We start from the raw sequence: 16,228 nt of genomic DNA on the forward strand, positions 1-16,228 counted from the left end.
GCTGGAGTGCCAAAATCTTCTTCATTTTCCAACAAAAAAACTATATAGTTGAAGAGCCTGCTTGTACATATATTGTATTGGTATCCCACACTAACTTACTGGACAATAGACAAAGCCATCACTTTTGTCATCTATGAAAGCCATTCTGGTTCCATTGGGATCTGGAAAAACCTTTCTCACACTGACAGGATGGCGATATTCATTCACAAATTGCCAGTCTTCAATGAAGAAATAACGAATAACTCCAGTCTAATGAGAAATAACAGAAAATGTTAATAATTACATCAGTAAGTGGCAAGCAGGTAATTAATTTGGCTGTAGTGTCTTACATCTTAGAGTACTGAATATTCAAAAAAAGTACTTCCAAGTGGGTTTTTTTTGCTTCATTCTCACATCCTGTTTTGAGTAAGACAGGAAAAACTTTTGGGGAACAAAGAAAGGATTTGGGAGCTTTGAGGGGTTTTCTGTTGGTTTTGATATTTATCTCCCTCAGCTTTGTGGAGACATCTGTGCAGTTCTTGAAACAAATGAAATGTCTGTCTCGTTGCTGAGAGAAGCCTAACTTTCAGAAAAAGCTGTAAAATTTGCTTCCATGGAAGAACCACACATTCTTAAGAAGAGAAGCACCCAAGTCAGGGAACAAAAGCAATCAAACTGATTTGTGATTAAAGATATATTCTAAAAAATGTGGCTTTTGACATCAATGGTAGAATTTGCACACATCAAATTGCTCGGTTGCAAATTCAGTACTTCAAATTTACCAGTACCAGTTTAGGTACTGAGGAGGTGGGAAAGACCTCATCTGCTACAAAATCACTCAAGTTATTAAATCAGTTATTAAACCAGGTCAATACATCAATCGATATCAAAAAGAGCATGATCCTACAATGCCAAACGTGTCCTGTATGGCCAGTGCCAGAAAATATTAAAAGGACAAAAAACTACCCTCATACATAAAAAACTCCAGAAAAATCAATAAGCATGTCCACATCCTTTTTCAGTGCCCTCCTTAATTCCTATCCTTGTTGAAACATTTAAAAAATTGTCTTTTGACAAAGGCTTCAGTAGCAAATGAAGGCTTTCATTTATGCTAAGACATTTGTATACATCAGTACCTTTTTGTCCACATTTTTCACATCACCACCTAAATCAACAAATTTGCAAGGGAAGTGCTATGTTTTTACTTACATCTGGAAACCATTTTGATTGCTAACCCTCTCACTAATGCAATAGAATTAAGTTCTGCTATTAAAAGCAATGTCTTGCAACAAACACTAGTAAAAGCAAAACTCAACCTTCCTGCCAATGCATGTCATATAAATGCAACAGTAAAGGAAGCTGGATGCAATTTTGACTCTATTTGCTCAAAGTTCTTGTACAGAAAATAATCCACTCTAAAAGTTCACAGATGCACTTTCTGTTTTGCTAAAAGCATAAGCAGTAATCAAAAAATTCAAACATAAATATACTCCATCTAAAAAGATCTTTTGAAGTAAGTAATACTCACATCTGTACCATATATGAGGAAGTCACTAGTTAGAGCATGGCACAAAATTCGGTATTTATCATCATCTGCTGGGAAAAGTCGAGTTTCTCGTTCTTCTTGAGCACCCAAACCCTCACTTTCTATCTAAATATAAAGAACAGAATGAACTGAAAATCTCCACTGTTAACAATAGGGTATCATAGCATTGCTTTTATCAAACTGTAAGAAAAAGAGATGAAAAAAAACTTGCATGTGCATCCCTTAAGAATCTAGCATCTGCTTCTGTCACATTACCAGAGACCTTTAAAATAAAACTTGTTAAACAGCTGACAAGAAAACGTTTTTCTTCACCTGTTCTAGTCTAGGTTGTATTTCTAAGTCTACAGAAACTCAGCTCTATATTTTACTTAGCCAACAAAACTATTCTGCAGAATTTCTAATTTTTACCTCCATTAACTGAATATCATTCCATTTTATGTGATTTTTAATATTACATTAACTTGCTCAGCTTATCAACTCATTAGGTAACATTGGCAATCCAAATTGCCAGAGCTCTTACCATATGCAGCTGGACTTTACCCTCAAAGAGAGCAGCAGCATAATCAGAATTAAGGCGCATACTTGCTACTGTCCCCAGGTACTCCACATCTTTAAGCTTTTTTACATCTAAAGGATTCAAACAGAAAAGATAAGGTAAAAATATTTTGATTTTGTACAGGTCTTCACTTAACTAAACTTGCAGTTGAGTAAGGAGATGTGAAAATCTAACAACTAAGCAGAGAGGGGACAAGCCACACATAAAGAGACTTTCTTCTTAGCAGTCAGAGAACTAGTTAGAAACTACAAGAGAAACTCTTTTCCTATGCAACTTTGACTAGTATTGTTACACTTTTATTTAATTTACTGTCACTGAAAAAAAGGGGCATACTTAGAAAAACATGGAAGTTGGAAATCCACCATCTAAAATTTGGATATAGCATAACCAAGTTTTCCTTACCATACAAACAACATGAAGATCTGCTGAACTGAAAATTTAAACTCTCTGATCATAGTTCCTAGGTACTTTGCCAAACTTAGTACTTTAAGACACAGATAAATAATATCTCAAAAGCCTGAAGTCCTTAATTGATGAACAAGATGACGTGAAAAAAAAAGTAAGCAACATTTCATCACCAATACCTCACATCTCAAATGAGAAGTTTTATTTCTATTATTTACAATGTCTTGCCATAACTACTTCAGCCTGCGAAAATTATTATCCCATCCTAGCAGGACCACTGGCAATTCAAGTTTTTATTGTACAATGTGGAATGTCCAGAACTGCTAAACACCATACTAAATTAATAAAATAAAATATAGGGTGCTGCATTAGTTTTAAGAGAACTAAATTTATGCTTACTATTCTCTCCAAGTGCATAAAACCAAGCCCGATTGTTCATTCCTACAGCCAAATGATAAACACCAATAGCGACGAAACTGGGCTCTACTTCAACAGAGACTGTGACTGGTTGCTCCTGTAAGAAAACAAAACAAAATAATACAAATTTCATCCACTTTTAATACTTACTTTAATTGTATCTACCTGAGGTTTAAAAGGAAGAGGTTATCATACGCTTTCCACATGATTTGCTATGGTGACTTCAAGCAGAGAAGTGAGGTATGCAATCCGTGTACTGCAAGTATCTCCAAGGATTGGAAGCTTTGTCAAGAAAACATGGAGGGATCCTCTTCGTGTAGATACTGCCAACAGCTGTCCATCGTCTGTCCAAGCCATCTGATCTACACCTAAAATATTCACAAGTTTTTGTAAAAAAAATACAGTTCTTTCTTTAATTACTGTAACCAACAAGCAATTATTTTGCTCTAAACTGTGAAAAGTGTAGGAATTAATATCTAGAATATATGTACTAAAGCTAACCAATTAATATAATTCCAAGATCAATTAGAATCACTCAACTCAAACACATAATTAACTAATCCAGTGTTTTCCTGAGAGTGAAGACTTGACAGAATCACAGAATGATTTGAGCTGAAAGGGACCTTAAAGGCCATCTAGGTGCAACCCACCTTCACTAGACCAGATTACAGATCTGTTACAAAACTGATTAACACCCTTCCTCTTCAACACTGAAAAGAGCACATTCAGTTCAGGCAGCACATTCAAAGTGATCCATAATACTGGAAGCAGCTGAGCAGAGTTCAATCTTATTCCCCTTACTTACAAATGAGTAAGTACTAAACACAGAACTGCTATTTGTTCCTCAGTGTCTGAAAATGCCATTAGAAAAAACATAATCCAACTGGCTAATACCAATATTCCAAGGGAGACAGAGAAGTGTTGTGCTGAAAATATCCTAAATTTCTTAAAAAGAAAAAAAAAATTAAAATGCAGTTTTTTAGAAATAAACTGGAGGCAAATAAAATGCTGGAGGCAACTATCTACTTGACAATAACTGAAGCATTTACAAACACTACATGAGGAGATAAGGGTGGAAACTCACTACTCAAGAAAATGGTTTTGTAACACTGTTCTGGAAGCCACAGGCACAAGTCCTGTACATCAGGACAAGAACAGATCAAATATCAATGTTAGAACAAGACATGCTGAAAAGCACAAAAAAAACCATGCAAAGAAGCAGAAACTTGTTAAGTGTATTATTGTAATAATCTGAATACATTGTAATACAGATTCAAAACTGCACAACACAAATTGATCAAATGTTTTGAGAGCTGTACTTCTCTATACTTTGAATAGGTAAAATATGCTCCCATTTTGCTACAGGTCACCTAATAAATACAAGTTGGGAAAGCAGGAGTTTTTGAAAAATTCTGTATTTACACAGTTTTTCCAACAGCAGTACTTTTACTCTAAGAACAGAGACACTGTTAAAATTCCAGTTTACTTAATTTGTAAAATTTTCTATCCCCATGGAGAAAGTTAACATACCTTTGTTTTCATCATCCAAGTTTATTATGGCATACATTTCTCTCATATCAGTCAGATCATGGATTTTGATGCTAAAACAAAAATGAAGAGTCAGTCATTCCCACCAATCCAAATCTCAGTAATCATTAACTGAAAGAAACCTAGTCCAATCTAGACAGCCTAAGTGAGCAAAAAGTAGAACACGAATGCAAAATGTCTTCAATTTCCTAAAAACAACACATTATTATCCATCACTGTAAATAGTGTATCACTGCATCACAGAACAAAAATATTTGCTCAGAGAACTAAAATTTGAGGAAAAGGCACAAATCCAATTTGAAAGAATTGAAGGTTAGGGAACATAGATTGTTATTCCCTTTTGATCTGTTATAGCATTTTAGTTTTAAAAGACATTACTGATGGACGCACAGGGCTTGAAACATAGATGCAAAAAATACTTTCAATCCTCCTGCATATAAAAGGGACAGAGTGAGAGTTTACTTATGCTATCACATCACTCAATGCAAGTTAAACCACTGAAAGAAATAACCCTTATTGTACCATAGCTCAAGTGCTTGAAGTTTCACCATGTTTTGCTCACAGTTAAACCACTCTTGATGTACAAGTGTCATATATCAGTGGTTGGTCCTACACAGAGCTGAGAACAGAGAGAACCATTTGACTCCTACTATGACACAAGTCCTCTTTTGCTGAAGAATTCAGATACCACAGAATCAGGGATTAGCAGATGAGGAACTAAAGGAGCTGTTCTATCATGTGCACAAAACATTTTGGAAAAACTCCAGTGTATTTAATTCCAGTTATTTATTTCCTTAATTGCTCACACTTTTCAACTTTTGTCTAGACTGCAGGTAAGACCAAACACTGGAGAGGAGGATATCAGGTATCAACATACTCAGTGCAGATTTAAATTAATTTTTCTCGTGTTGTTAAGCAGATGTTTATGTTCAATCAATAAATCTCAGTAAAGAAGTTTGGACTATCTTGTTGCCAAGGAACATAACAGAAAAAAAATTTATCAAAAGTACATACTTAAGTTTATTTCTTTTTTTGTTTGCAATTAATGATATTAATTACAGTTGCAGAGATTTTTGTCAACAATAGCTTCTCCTAGCTCTAGGCAGAGCAGCAGTTCCATACAGCCATTAATCTTACCTTTTCTAAATTCACTTCTCAGGGAGCCTTGAAGGCTTAGGAAGCAGAGTGTGAATGCCCATTAGCTCCAGTCCTGAGAGATGAATTCTATTCTTTATATATAAACTACCACTTACCAATTGTCCCCACATGATGCAGCTTTGTTTAATGACTGTGATATAGCAATGCTGCTTAGATTATCCTTATGATTATGAGCTTGAAAGACTTCTTGTCCTATTTCACGAATGTGTGTAGAAATTACTACAAAACACCCTTGTGAGAAACCAATCATAATATAGCCATCACCATACCTGTTACAAAAAAAGCAACATTTTAGAAAAGAGATCTATTAATGCAATATGCAAAAAGCATTTTCTTTCAGACTGCTGGGGTACAGTCAATGCCTCCCAGTAACAGAAAAGAATAAACAAATTATGGGAATTTATATATATCGTGTTGAACCATATAATATAAAATAGGTTAAGGGAAAGCTATCAAAGGTCCCTAAAGGACAGAATCATGCCTGTGCCCAGATGCCTTTTAAGTCATCTTTACTGTCTCCTGTTTGTTATAATGCCACTTTATTTTCAGCAAGCTGTACACCTGGCAGGGATGCCAGGATAAAGATTTCTGGTATCCTCATTGAAATAAACATACAAGAAGATGGCAACTTTCATTTCAAGGTTCTGGCCTATGTGGTCCCATCAAAGCCATGTTAAAACGATAATGCCAGTCACTGTGCCCTTAAGGGCAATGCAAACACAGTGGAAGTACCAAAGCAACAAATTTGTGAATATTCTGTTTACTTTTCATAGTATCAAGCAGAAATGATGAGGTTAAGGCACAAATAGTTACAGCATGTAAAGATTAATTCAAACAATATCTCATTAGCTCAATTGCAAGAAAAATCACTGCAAGGGAAGCAGCCCAGGTACACCTTGTTACACATGGTCATAAACTAAGAAGCATATAGCTTCAGAATTTTTAGAGTTGTAGTATAAAGGGATGTCAATTCCATGTTGACTGAACAGCCATTAAAAGACAAGCTGTAATGATTCAAAGATACAGAAATAGTACAGCTACTTTTTGGTACAGATCTGAAACTTCTAGCTTCGGCTTTCTTCAGAGAAACATTACCAATGGTATTGCAGAATAAGAAGGCTACAAGAACTTTGCACAGCTTTGCAAACCAACAAACTAGCTGAAGGAACAACTCTACCCCTAGCTCTTCCACCAGTTACTCATCCAAATAGAAAACAACCCATAAACCTGTGAGTTTAATCATCTGTCACAACAGCAACATACCTTTGTTTAAAGCTGGGCATACCAACAGTGATTCTGTTGGAAGATACTGTTTTACAGCTATTGAATCATTGAGTAGAACAGTTAGAAAATGTAGACTACCTTGTGTTCAGAAAAGAATTACTGAAAAGTCTACAATGCAGCCAACAAAAATCCAGTCTGAGCATGGGATAGATGATTTTGTTTCCAGCATTTATCAGAACTACTTGGAAAATCTCAACTTCTTAATACTAGAATAATTAATTAAGAAAGTTTTGCTCACCATTTGTAGCTTACAATACTGCCATAAGGCTGCTGAAATTTCAGATCAATTGGGTTGTCAGGATCATTCAAATTAAAAAGGAAGAGAGTCTTCTTGCCAACCACTACACTGACCTGCCAATGAATGAAAAGAAAAATTAACATGACAAGAATGGCATAACTTTAAGGCCCTATATTTTCACTAAAAGATGAGATCTAGGAATTTGAATAATCCTTAAGAAACCCATGGATCTGAATTCTGAATCTTCATCAACAGCAGAAGAGATTTTCAGGACATTCCCTGAAATGTAAGCCAGTGGTTCACAAATCTAAATGCAAGCTCAGCAGAATACACTCAAATCTTTACAATCTCAAATTCAAGACTTTCCCCTACAGAAGTCAGCTCCATTTCCTCAGAAAAAAAGGCAGCAAGTCACATGGAGTTATCCTGTTAGATTATTCTCACTTGAGCTACAGTATTTTGTAGTGACTTCTTACTGTGCTTTCCCTGGTTGATACTCTGTCATCAGTCTTCATAACTGAGAACTGCATGTCACTGGGATCTGAGCTGATTGAAGTCTGCAAGAAAGAAGTGCAGATTGAGAAATCAACAGTTAACGTAGCCCATGCTGATGATAAATAATGGCATTACTCCTGCCACGTATAATTTTGCATAAGGACAGACAGGGAAAGTTACTACTGCATTTAATACCAAAATCAAGAAAATCATTGGGAGAAGACATGACCTCAGTTTGGGTCTTAATGACATGTTAGCATAAAATACACTGAAAAAAGAAAAAGCTCCTGGACCTTGAAAGCCCTGGGATTCAAAAGGCACAAGCTCCCATAGGTCCCAGCTTTCTTGGAAACCAGTACATCTTAAAATCAATGTTCACTATAGATACTACCTGTCTTATAGTATCCCCCTCCTGATTGCTTATAGTAATCATTCTATCTTCACCTCCTAAAGCAAGAAGGTTTTCAATACTCCAACAGCCACAAGTAATCCTTTTGGTGTGTTTACCTGAAAAAGAAAAAAACCTATACAACACAAATCAAACACAACAACAAGAACAAAAAAATCTGTGATGGAATATACACACTTCAGCCAGTCACTCAAACACAGATTGTCAGAATGTGAAACAACCTGTCAGAGCAAGAGCCTTTTTTTAAAAAATCTGCTCTCAGATGAAAATCTTTTGACTTTATATGAAACAGCACAGCCCTTGTTCTTACATTTATTTGCATCACATTTCTGGGGAATGTGTTACATCCATAACCTTTATGCCCAGAGGTACTCTAAGCAGGTAAGAAAGAGTAACTTAGCAAACGAACAATCACACAATTCCTTGGCAAGAAAGATAACACAAGTCCCCCAGGAGGCAGTAAGGCAGTGTTAGGTATTTGTGTATATATACATATATATATATATATATATATATATATGTATATATAAAACTTAGTATTCTCTCAAAATACTCTCCTGAGTACACCAAAGTAGAAGGTGCAAGTTGAGTATGACCACACTTTTTACCTGCATGTTTATATAGAGAACTGGAAAGGAAACTATGTGTATTAGCAAAATTCCACTTTCACACGTGCCAGAGCAGTTTCAAAGCAGTCCATACCAAGGACAGAAATCTTGCGAGAAGTCTGACGGTTATATATGAGTAAGTTTCCCTTTGTTGTTCCAACAGCAAGTAAAGCTCCTACTCGAGACCATAACAAGAAAGACATTGCATCCCTAAAACAAAGAAAAAATTTACTTTGTATAGTAGAAATTCCTTTCATGTGTTCACATATTAAAACATTTTGCAAAACAAATTTTGCATTTGTCTTTAATTTCTATGAGCCATACAGACCAAGGAGAACTTTCAAATTAAGTAAATGTTCTTGACCAATATCAGAATTATCTAAGTATGCAGAAGATAGTAAAAGTAATAAAAAATTGTATGAGGTAATGTAGCATGACTTGTACTTGAAAATGGGTCTGCAAACAAGAGTCTTAGATGGAATCACTGGTTATTTTCCAGTCGGTTTTTGGTTTTTTTTTTTTTTGTTTGTTCTTCAATATCCCAACGCATGTAGCCAACTCAAAAGTGAGTAGGTCTGGTTCTAGTCAATGTAATAAAGAAGTTAGAAAGATCAATTTTAACTTGAAGTTTCAGATAGAGCAAGGCCTATTTCGGTGTACAATTAAGGCTACGCAGATAGTATATATCATGTTAAAAAACCAAGAGCCTCTTAAGCAAAAAAACTATAAACCAAAATTTTCTAATTAGTGCAGTCCCCCCCAACTTTTTAAGTTTCACTCTAGGAATGCAATAGAAATCTGAAATATTGACATGTGAAATGACCTCCAATATATTTGGTTTGCATATAAGGGTGCTTTTCTAATTTCAAAAAGGGAAGGATATCAGAAAAGCCTCATTATCACACTGTTTATGTCTTGGTGCTTATTCTGCTTAAGCAATAACACCGTGACAAAAAAAAGGATCCTGGACTTACATAGATATATATTGTTCTAGCAAGACTGCCTCCAGTAAGCAATTTACCTCCAGTATTAGAGAGAAAGATCATGAAGGAACTGCAATTAACTGCAGACTCCATTCTGTTAAGTATCTTCTATGTTCCTTTTTGCTTGCATACTGGCAGGTTACTCTTCTCCCCATAGTATTTGCTCACACATGAAAATGGTACAATATGGTCTGTTCATTCCCTCAATATAATATATGTATAACATACATCTTAACCAACACAGGAAAGAGTTGTTTCCACTCTCTCTCCTACAAGAAGAATGTTTATGTAGAATGCAAGAGTTTAGTGGAATAGACTCAAAGAAGCCACAAGTTTAATTGTTAAACCAAGCTTATCTATTAACCCAATGCTTGATGGTTATGCAGACCCTAGAAGAGTCTAAAGTCTGTGGCCAAATTCAGAAAGGTAAGGCTTAGAACCTTAGATATCTCCTTTCATCTTAAACTACTCTGTGAATAGCATTTTAGCCCCCTTATTAATCTAAGGGGAAAAAAAATTCTTAGTACCACTGATATCACTTCCGTTACTTTTATGCTCCCTTTACCTGGTGTGAAAGACTTAGGAGAAAGAGTATCAAGTGCAGATACATGAAAAATTCACCCATCCTTGTTGCTACCGCAGAAACATTGAAGAGAAGTGCTCTAGAGACAATTGCACTGCTGACACTCAAAAAATAAACAAACACCCTGTAACCCCCAAAATCCCCATCCATAACAAACACCTAAAACCCAGCAAATTATATATTTTATACAAAAAATATAATTTTTATTAAAATTTATAATAAAATACATATTTTTATTTATATTAAAATAATTCAGCAATGAGCTGCAGCATATTAGTTTAATTACTATATATATTATGAGGACTCCAATAAAAAGATGTTCTTGAAATATAGCCTCCACATCAACAAGTCACAATGGTAAAACTCTTTAAATACCCACGTTAAAAAAAAATTTCTTACCTCATGCCACTGTCTACTTGGCTTGTTTTGTTTGTGATTGCATCCCACAGAAATATGGTGCTAGATTTGTCTGTGATTATTGCTAAAGTATCTCCATCCTTATCCCAGTCCATAGCAATGCAGTTACTGAAGAAAAAAAAAATCACTAGGAATGTTAAAATGTGTTTGTAAGTGTACAGAAACAGCCAGAACTATGCAACTGAGTCCCTATTTTCCCTTCTCCTCCCCTGCAAACCCAGATTGGAGATTTATCTGTAAACTATTTCTATAGCAACCCCACTCTTATTCAAATCTCATTGATGACAGGGGCTGAGAGGAAGGTCATAAAAACCACTGCTACCTATGTTCTAGTACTTGAAATACAGTCACCTTGATTTTCAAGAGACACTGAAAGTCCTCTGTAAGGCTGTGGTTTGTTAGAGGCCATTCAGATTTGGGATTACTTTTCTGATAATACATCTCTGATTCCACACAGCTCTCCTCATTTTGGACAATTTTCTGGAGAGAATGTGCATTTATCACACATTGTGCAAAACACTGCACAGAAAGAGCTGGGCCATGGATATTACCAAGCAAAAGAGACTGACACAGCCAGACCATATTATAAATGACACCTAACCCGAGCAGCAAGGTGGGATGGTCAGTGAAAAACATGTGAGTCTGGTAAAGACTGTGAGAATTGCATCTCCTGGTTTGGTGCAAGGTAGCAATTACCACAAACTACAAAGACTGGATTTCTAGACTTCTTGGGGAACTGAGTGATTCTGCCTCATATTAACCAATGACACAGGGCTATGTAAGTGATGATTTGGAAATTAAAGTTATACTCTTGACTAGAGGTTTCAGCCTTAAAGACCATGGGAGTTTTGCCTTGACTAAGGGGTCTATCTTAATTGGATTTCATCAGGTAGTTAAAAATAAAATTAAAAATTGACATGATGATTAAGAACAGTAAAGTGCTAAGAAGAGATGAACAGTACACAAATGAAACTAACATGAGGTATTAATGTGCCCAATAAAATTGTATTTATTGAGCAAACCAACATGATGACCCAATGTCACACCATTTTTCCCTAAGGAGGTTTCCCCTGGTCCATATCCAGCCTGCTCCTATGGTCTCACTACCTTTTAAGAAGTTCAATATATCCTCCTAAAGTACATAAGTTTTTAGATTTAATCTGAAAAAGTCCACATTGTAAACTTCCATACCACTCTCTGATGTGAACCAGAGTGTGATAATCTGGGAAAAAAGTATCATCTTGACCTAAAGCAACAATGCCAATGTGTACAGTTATGCCACTGATGTAAACAGAAGCACTAAAACAAAAAAGTACCTTTCCTCAGCAAAACCATGATAACAAATTGTTAGAAAATCAACAATAGCAAGAATGCAAGGATATATTGCACACAACCTCATTATGAGCCTTCTTAATGTGATAGGTCTTTTTTTTTTACATTTTAATTACATAATTTGTCTTCTCTGCCAGGTTCACCAGAGATAGTATATCATCCTACAAATTTCTCCCATTGTCTAAGCACCTCACCAGAAGAGAAGCATTTTTAAAGAAAACAACAATGAAAATAATTTAAACCTATCTTAGTACCTACCCTGGCAGGTTGATTTCATTTCTCTTCTGACCATGACGATCAAAAATTTTCACAGAACGATCACCTCTAAAAAAGATTAATATATAGAATAATTCCCTTTCTTTATCAGCAATTTTGATGGACAAATGCAATGAATAGTTGCAGTCTTACCCTATTACAGCAAGAAAATTTCCTAAAGTTTTCTGCCAAGCAAACTGCACAGGAGAACCAGACCAAGCTTTTTCATACAGACTGAATACTTGCTGGAGGAAAAAAAGAAAAAAAAAGTAGGAAATGATACATCTTAAAATCATCATATATAAGAATACTACAGCTGCCTACATGTTAGTAACTGAGTACTGTGGAGGTAACCCCCCCTCCACCAAAAATACAGCTTCTGTGTGATTCCAATGCACTGAAGTAGCAAAATCCCAGATAAACGTTCTTTCAATTTGAGTGGAAAAAATTGAAGTTTCTGCTGCTGGGTGTTCACATAGAGAACTGCAGCTCTATTAATAATAAACTATTATTTTTGCCTCTTAGTTACAATAAAAAAAAATTGCATAAGACTCTCCCCTTCTAGTTCAAAGACCACATCGTTAATAGTTCTCTAAATTTAATGGAAAAGTCTGGCACCAGAAAGCATCTTTAGTTTGTAAACACAAACTAGAGAAGGCTCAACATTCACTCTTTTAAGGACAGGTAATCTTTTTGTTACTCTGAATTGCTGGGTCTTAAAAGCTAAGATCTCAAACTAACACACTATAGAAAGAGATTCTGACTTCCAAAGGAGAAAATTTCTGAACGTCCTTTTCCTTTCACACCACCCACAGATATTTTTCTGTAACCTGGGCATAAGATAAAGCCCACAAAGTTTGTTTCGCAGCTGGCTATCCTGACTTACATCCCTACGTGTCATAAGGTAAGCACCAACACCTGCTGTCCACCAAATGCTTGTGAGGTTTGCTCGTCTGCCACAGGTTCTTATCCCTTCTTTTGGGTCAATATAACTGAGGCATTCTTCACACTGAATCTGCATTCTGCTCACAAAACCAGCAAAAACACAACCACCACATGCCACGCTCATAAACGACATCTGACAATGATGTTTAATTTTGAAAAAAATAATTTAAGGAGGACGGCCGCCAAGATGATTTGAGGGATGAAGCACTTCTCCATCTATGAGGAAAGGCTGAGAGACCTGGGATTGCTCAGCCTGGAGAAGCGAAGGCTTTGGTGTGACCTAACTGTGGGCTTTCAGTACCTGAGGAAACATACAAGATAGGGAGGGACTGTTATAAAGGCATGCAACCACAGAACAAGAGAGAATGGCTTCAAACTGGAGAGTAGGTTTGGATTAGTTACTAAGAGTTTGCTGCGACGGTGGAAAGGCACTGGTACAGGTTTCCCGCAGAAGTTGTGGACACCTCATCCGTGGAAGCGTACAAGGCTAGGCTGGATGGAGCCCTGAGCAACCTGGGCTAGTGGAAGATTGGAAGATGTGCCTGCCCATCGCAGAGGCGTTGCAACTGGATGCCCTTTAAGCTCCCTTCCACCCGAAGTCTCTCCACGCGAAAGTAAACAAACGCGGGAGTGCCGGCAAGCACACCAGGCCCCCCTGCCGCTGGCTGGCGGCCCTTCCCGCCGCGCCTCCCTCCCGGCCCAGGCCGCAAGCGCCACCGCCCGCTCGCTCCGCGGGCCGGGCCCTGCGCCCCTCGCCCGGCCCCGGCGCCCCGCTGCCGCCCGGACCCACCTTCATCGCGGCCACCAGAGCGGGCTGCCTGCACCGGCACCGCGCATGCGCCGCCCGCCCGCGGCGCCGCCGTCACCGCGGAGACGGAGCGGGCCGGGGGCGGGCAGAGAGCGGCCCCGGGCCCGGCCCCGGCGGGAGGAGCTCTGCGTGAGGCCGCGGCACCCAGAACGGGGGCGGGCAGAGAGCGGCCCCGGGCCCGGCCCCGGCGGGAGGAGCTCTGCGTGAGGCCGCGGCACGCAGAGAGGGGGCGGGCAGAGAGCGGCCCCGGGCCCGGCCCCGGCGGGAGGAGCTCTGCGTGAGGCCGCGGCACGCAGAGAGGGGGCGGGCAGAGAGCGGCCCCGGGCCCGGCCCCGGCGGGAGGAGCTCTGCGTGAGGCCGCGGCACCCAGAGCGGGGGCGGGCAGAGAGCGGCCCCGGGCCCGGCCCCGGCGGGAGGAGCTCTGCGTGAGGCCGCGGCCCCCGGTTCTGAGAGGAAATGCAGGGTTTTAGACCGCGGTCGCGCAGAACGGGCTTCTAAGCAGGGAATAAAGGCACACAACTCGCCAGCAAAGCCTCTTGAGATCAGCTGTATTCCAACTGCAAAGCTTCATCACAAAGTGTCACCGATTTCTTTTAAAACAATAAATAGTTCGCCGAGAGCGTTAAAACACACGTTTAAAATTAGAAATGTACAAAGGACTTCGGGTATCGGGCACTTCAAACTTTTTTTTAAAAAAAAAACAAAACCAAAACATTCAATGAGTTCACATCTTCCCGTTTTTCACGGGCGGTGCTGTTCGGAGAACATAAGGGACAAGGCACATAAAAGCAAATACAAAAAGGCTTCTCCCGAGAACATTTAGATCGTTCAAAGCAATTCGGTGTAACAGCAGAGGGCTCGAGAAAGGCAAATTATGAAGTATCTTAAAAAATTAGGTAACTGTTAAATAAGGTAACTAATTTAATACAGCCCTGCGAGGAACACTTCACTGTCCTGTAAGATGCTGAACATGCTTAAATGGTGGCAGCTGAGCATCTGGCAGGATTGGGCCCTTTACATTTTTAAATAATCTTACAGGAAAGACAGACAATTTCTTCATCTTATAAAAGTATACTTCTCATAGTAGTGCAAAGCCTCATTTAAAAATGTAATTAGTCTAATGTAATGGAATGCTTCAAAAATTCCAAAGTGCAAATATTAAACTTAAATTGGTTAATTGTTAATCACACTTTAGAATTCTTCCAATAATGCATACAAACAGCAAAGTAAATACAAGAACCAAAGCAGAGCAAAAGGTATGATCTTCTGCATCTTGCATAACAACTCTGAAAACCCAAAAAGTACACTGGATGTCAAAAATACCTGTCAGAAATTATTAAATAGCAGGTTTCTATTAGCATAAGACAATATTTAAAATAAGGCTTTGGTTAAATAAAAAGTTTGCTAAACTAGGAATGATGCTAAAAAGTGCAAAAGATTTACCAAATACACAACTTCATTTCCAAGGCAGACATGACACCTGCCATTTACAATAGTTTGCATTGGTATGCTAGCCTGCCTTGTAGTTACTCAGATACCTATTTGCATTTATTACAGGCAAATTAAATCTACAGGGTCCAATCCTATAACTTGTTTCATCCAGAGATAGACCCAATTATATCAAAGTATATCCATTTATAGCATCATTGCTCTGCATTTAGGGAAATCAAGGCCCCAGAACCATAACATTATTATAGTGAGTTCACTCATTTTCTTAGCACTTCCTAAACAGAAGTCCTCTACTGCCAATTGGCAGGTTGCAGGTGACTTTCTTACAAGAAGAATTCTTGTAACATATGCATAATAAAAGTTTTTAAAAAGTGCTTAATATTGGTCCATAAGAACATCATGTCAACTTCAGACCAAACACTTTGCTGTGGTAGATATCCTGCACCTGGTGCTGATTGATGCACTTGCAGTTTGCTTGAGGAAAAAGTAATCCTCTGAGTCTACACAGGAGAATGTCATCTTCCTAGAGAAAATAATTCAGAGTTTTACAGTCACAACACATGCTCCAGCTCTTCCTAAGCACAGTGGTGCAACCTGTAAACAAACAAACAAACAAACAATCTGTGAGATGAGTGCAATCAGTTTTAAGTAATTTCCCCCCTAATTATATGGCTGCAGCAGAATGAGAATATCACCCCTGCTGTGTTAACATGACTTACTGGTCCAAAATTGGATACAAACACAAAGCAAAGGTAAAGATATGTTATATAACAGAGTGAAGCACTCTGAAAACAATAGCAAGCCTAAGGACAT

General features: G+C 38.1%; 2 protein-coding genes across 8 annotated transcripts in view; both read right to left on the bottom strand.

Moving 5' to 3' along the window:
* The window catches only part of WDR19 (WD repeat domain 19), a 39,823-nt gene extending 25,767 nt beyond the window's left edge, over positions 1-14,056 (bottom strand). The window contains exons 1-15 of one of the 2 annotated variants that reach the window (XM_036383129.2): positions 13,949-14,056; positions 12,367-12,458; positions 12,217-12,282; positions 10,609-10,734; positions 8,738-8,853; positions 8,018-8,133; positions 7,608-7,688; positions 7,132-7,244; positions 5,705-5,878; positions 4,434-4,504; positions 3,099-3,271; positions 2,886-3,000; positions 2,046-2,152; positions 1,508-1,630; positions 100-249 (exon numbers count right to left, since the gene is read on the bottom strand). In XM_036383129.2, the coding sequence (XP_036239022.1) occupies positions 100-249; positions 1,508-1,630; positions 2,046-2,152; positions 2,886-3,000; positions 3,099-3,271; positions 4,434-4,504; positions 5,705-5,878; positions 7,132-7,244; positions 7,608-7,688; positions 8,018-8,133; positions 8,738-8,853; positions 10,609-10,734; positions 12,217-12,282; positions 12,367-12,458; positions 13,949-13,954 (1,629 nt within the window). In that variant the 5' untranslated portion in view covers positions 13,955-14,056. Of the gene's footprint in view, positions 1-99; positions 250-1,507; positions 1,631-2,045; positions 2,153-2,885; positions 3,001-3,098; positions 3,272-4,433; positions 4,505-5,704; positions 5,879-7,131; positions 7,245-7,607; positions 7,689-8,017; positions 8,134-8,643; positions 8,665-8,737; positions 8,854-10,608; positions 10,735-12,216; positions 12,283-12,366; positions 12,459-13,948 lie in introns of those variants that run through there. The other variant, XM_036383131.2, reaches the window with a different exon arrangement.
* Positions 14,057-14,497: 441 nt separating this feature from the next.
* KLHL5 (kelch like family member 5) overlaps positions 14,498-16,228 on the bottom strand; it is a 49,999-nt gene continuing 48,268 nt past the window's right edge. For all 6 annotated transcript variants that reach the window (XM_036381943.1, XM_036381942.1, XM_036381941.1 and 3 more), the window contains one exon: positions 14,498-16,009. In XM_036381943.1, coding sequence (XP_036237836.1) covers positions 15,953-16,009 — 57 coding nt within the window. In that variant the 3' untranslated portion in view covers positions 14,498-15,952. The remainder of the gene's footprint in view (positions 16,010-16,228) is intronic.

The sequence above is a fragment of the Molothrus ater genome, chromosome 4 (genome assembly GCF_012460135.2).
Source record: "Molothrus ater isolate BHLD 08-10-18 breed brown headed cowbird chromosome 4, BPBGC_Mater_1.1, whole genome shotgun sequence".
Lineage (NCBI taxonomy): Eukaryota > Metazoa > Chordata > Aves > Passeriformes > Icteridae > Molothrus > Molothrus ater.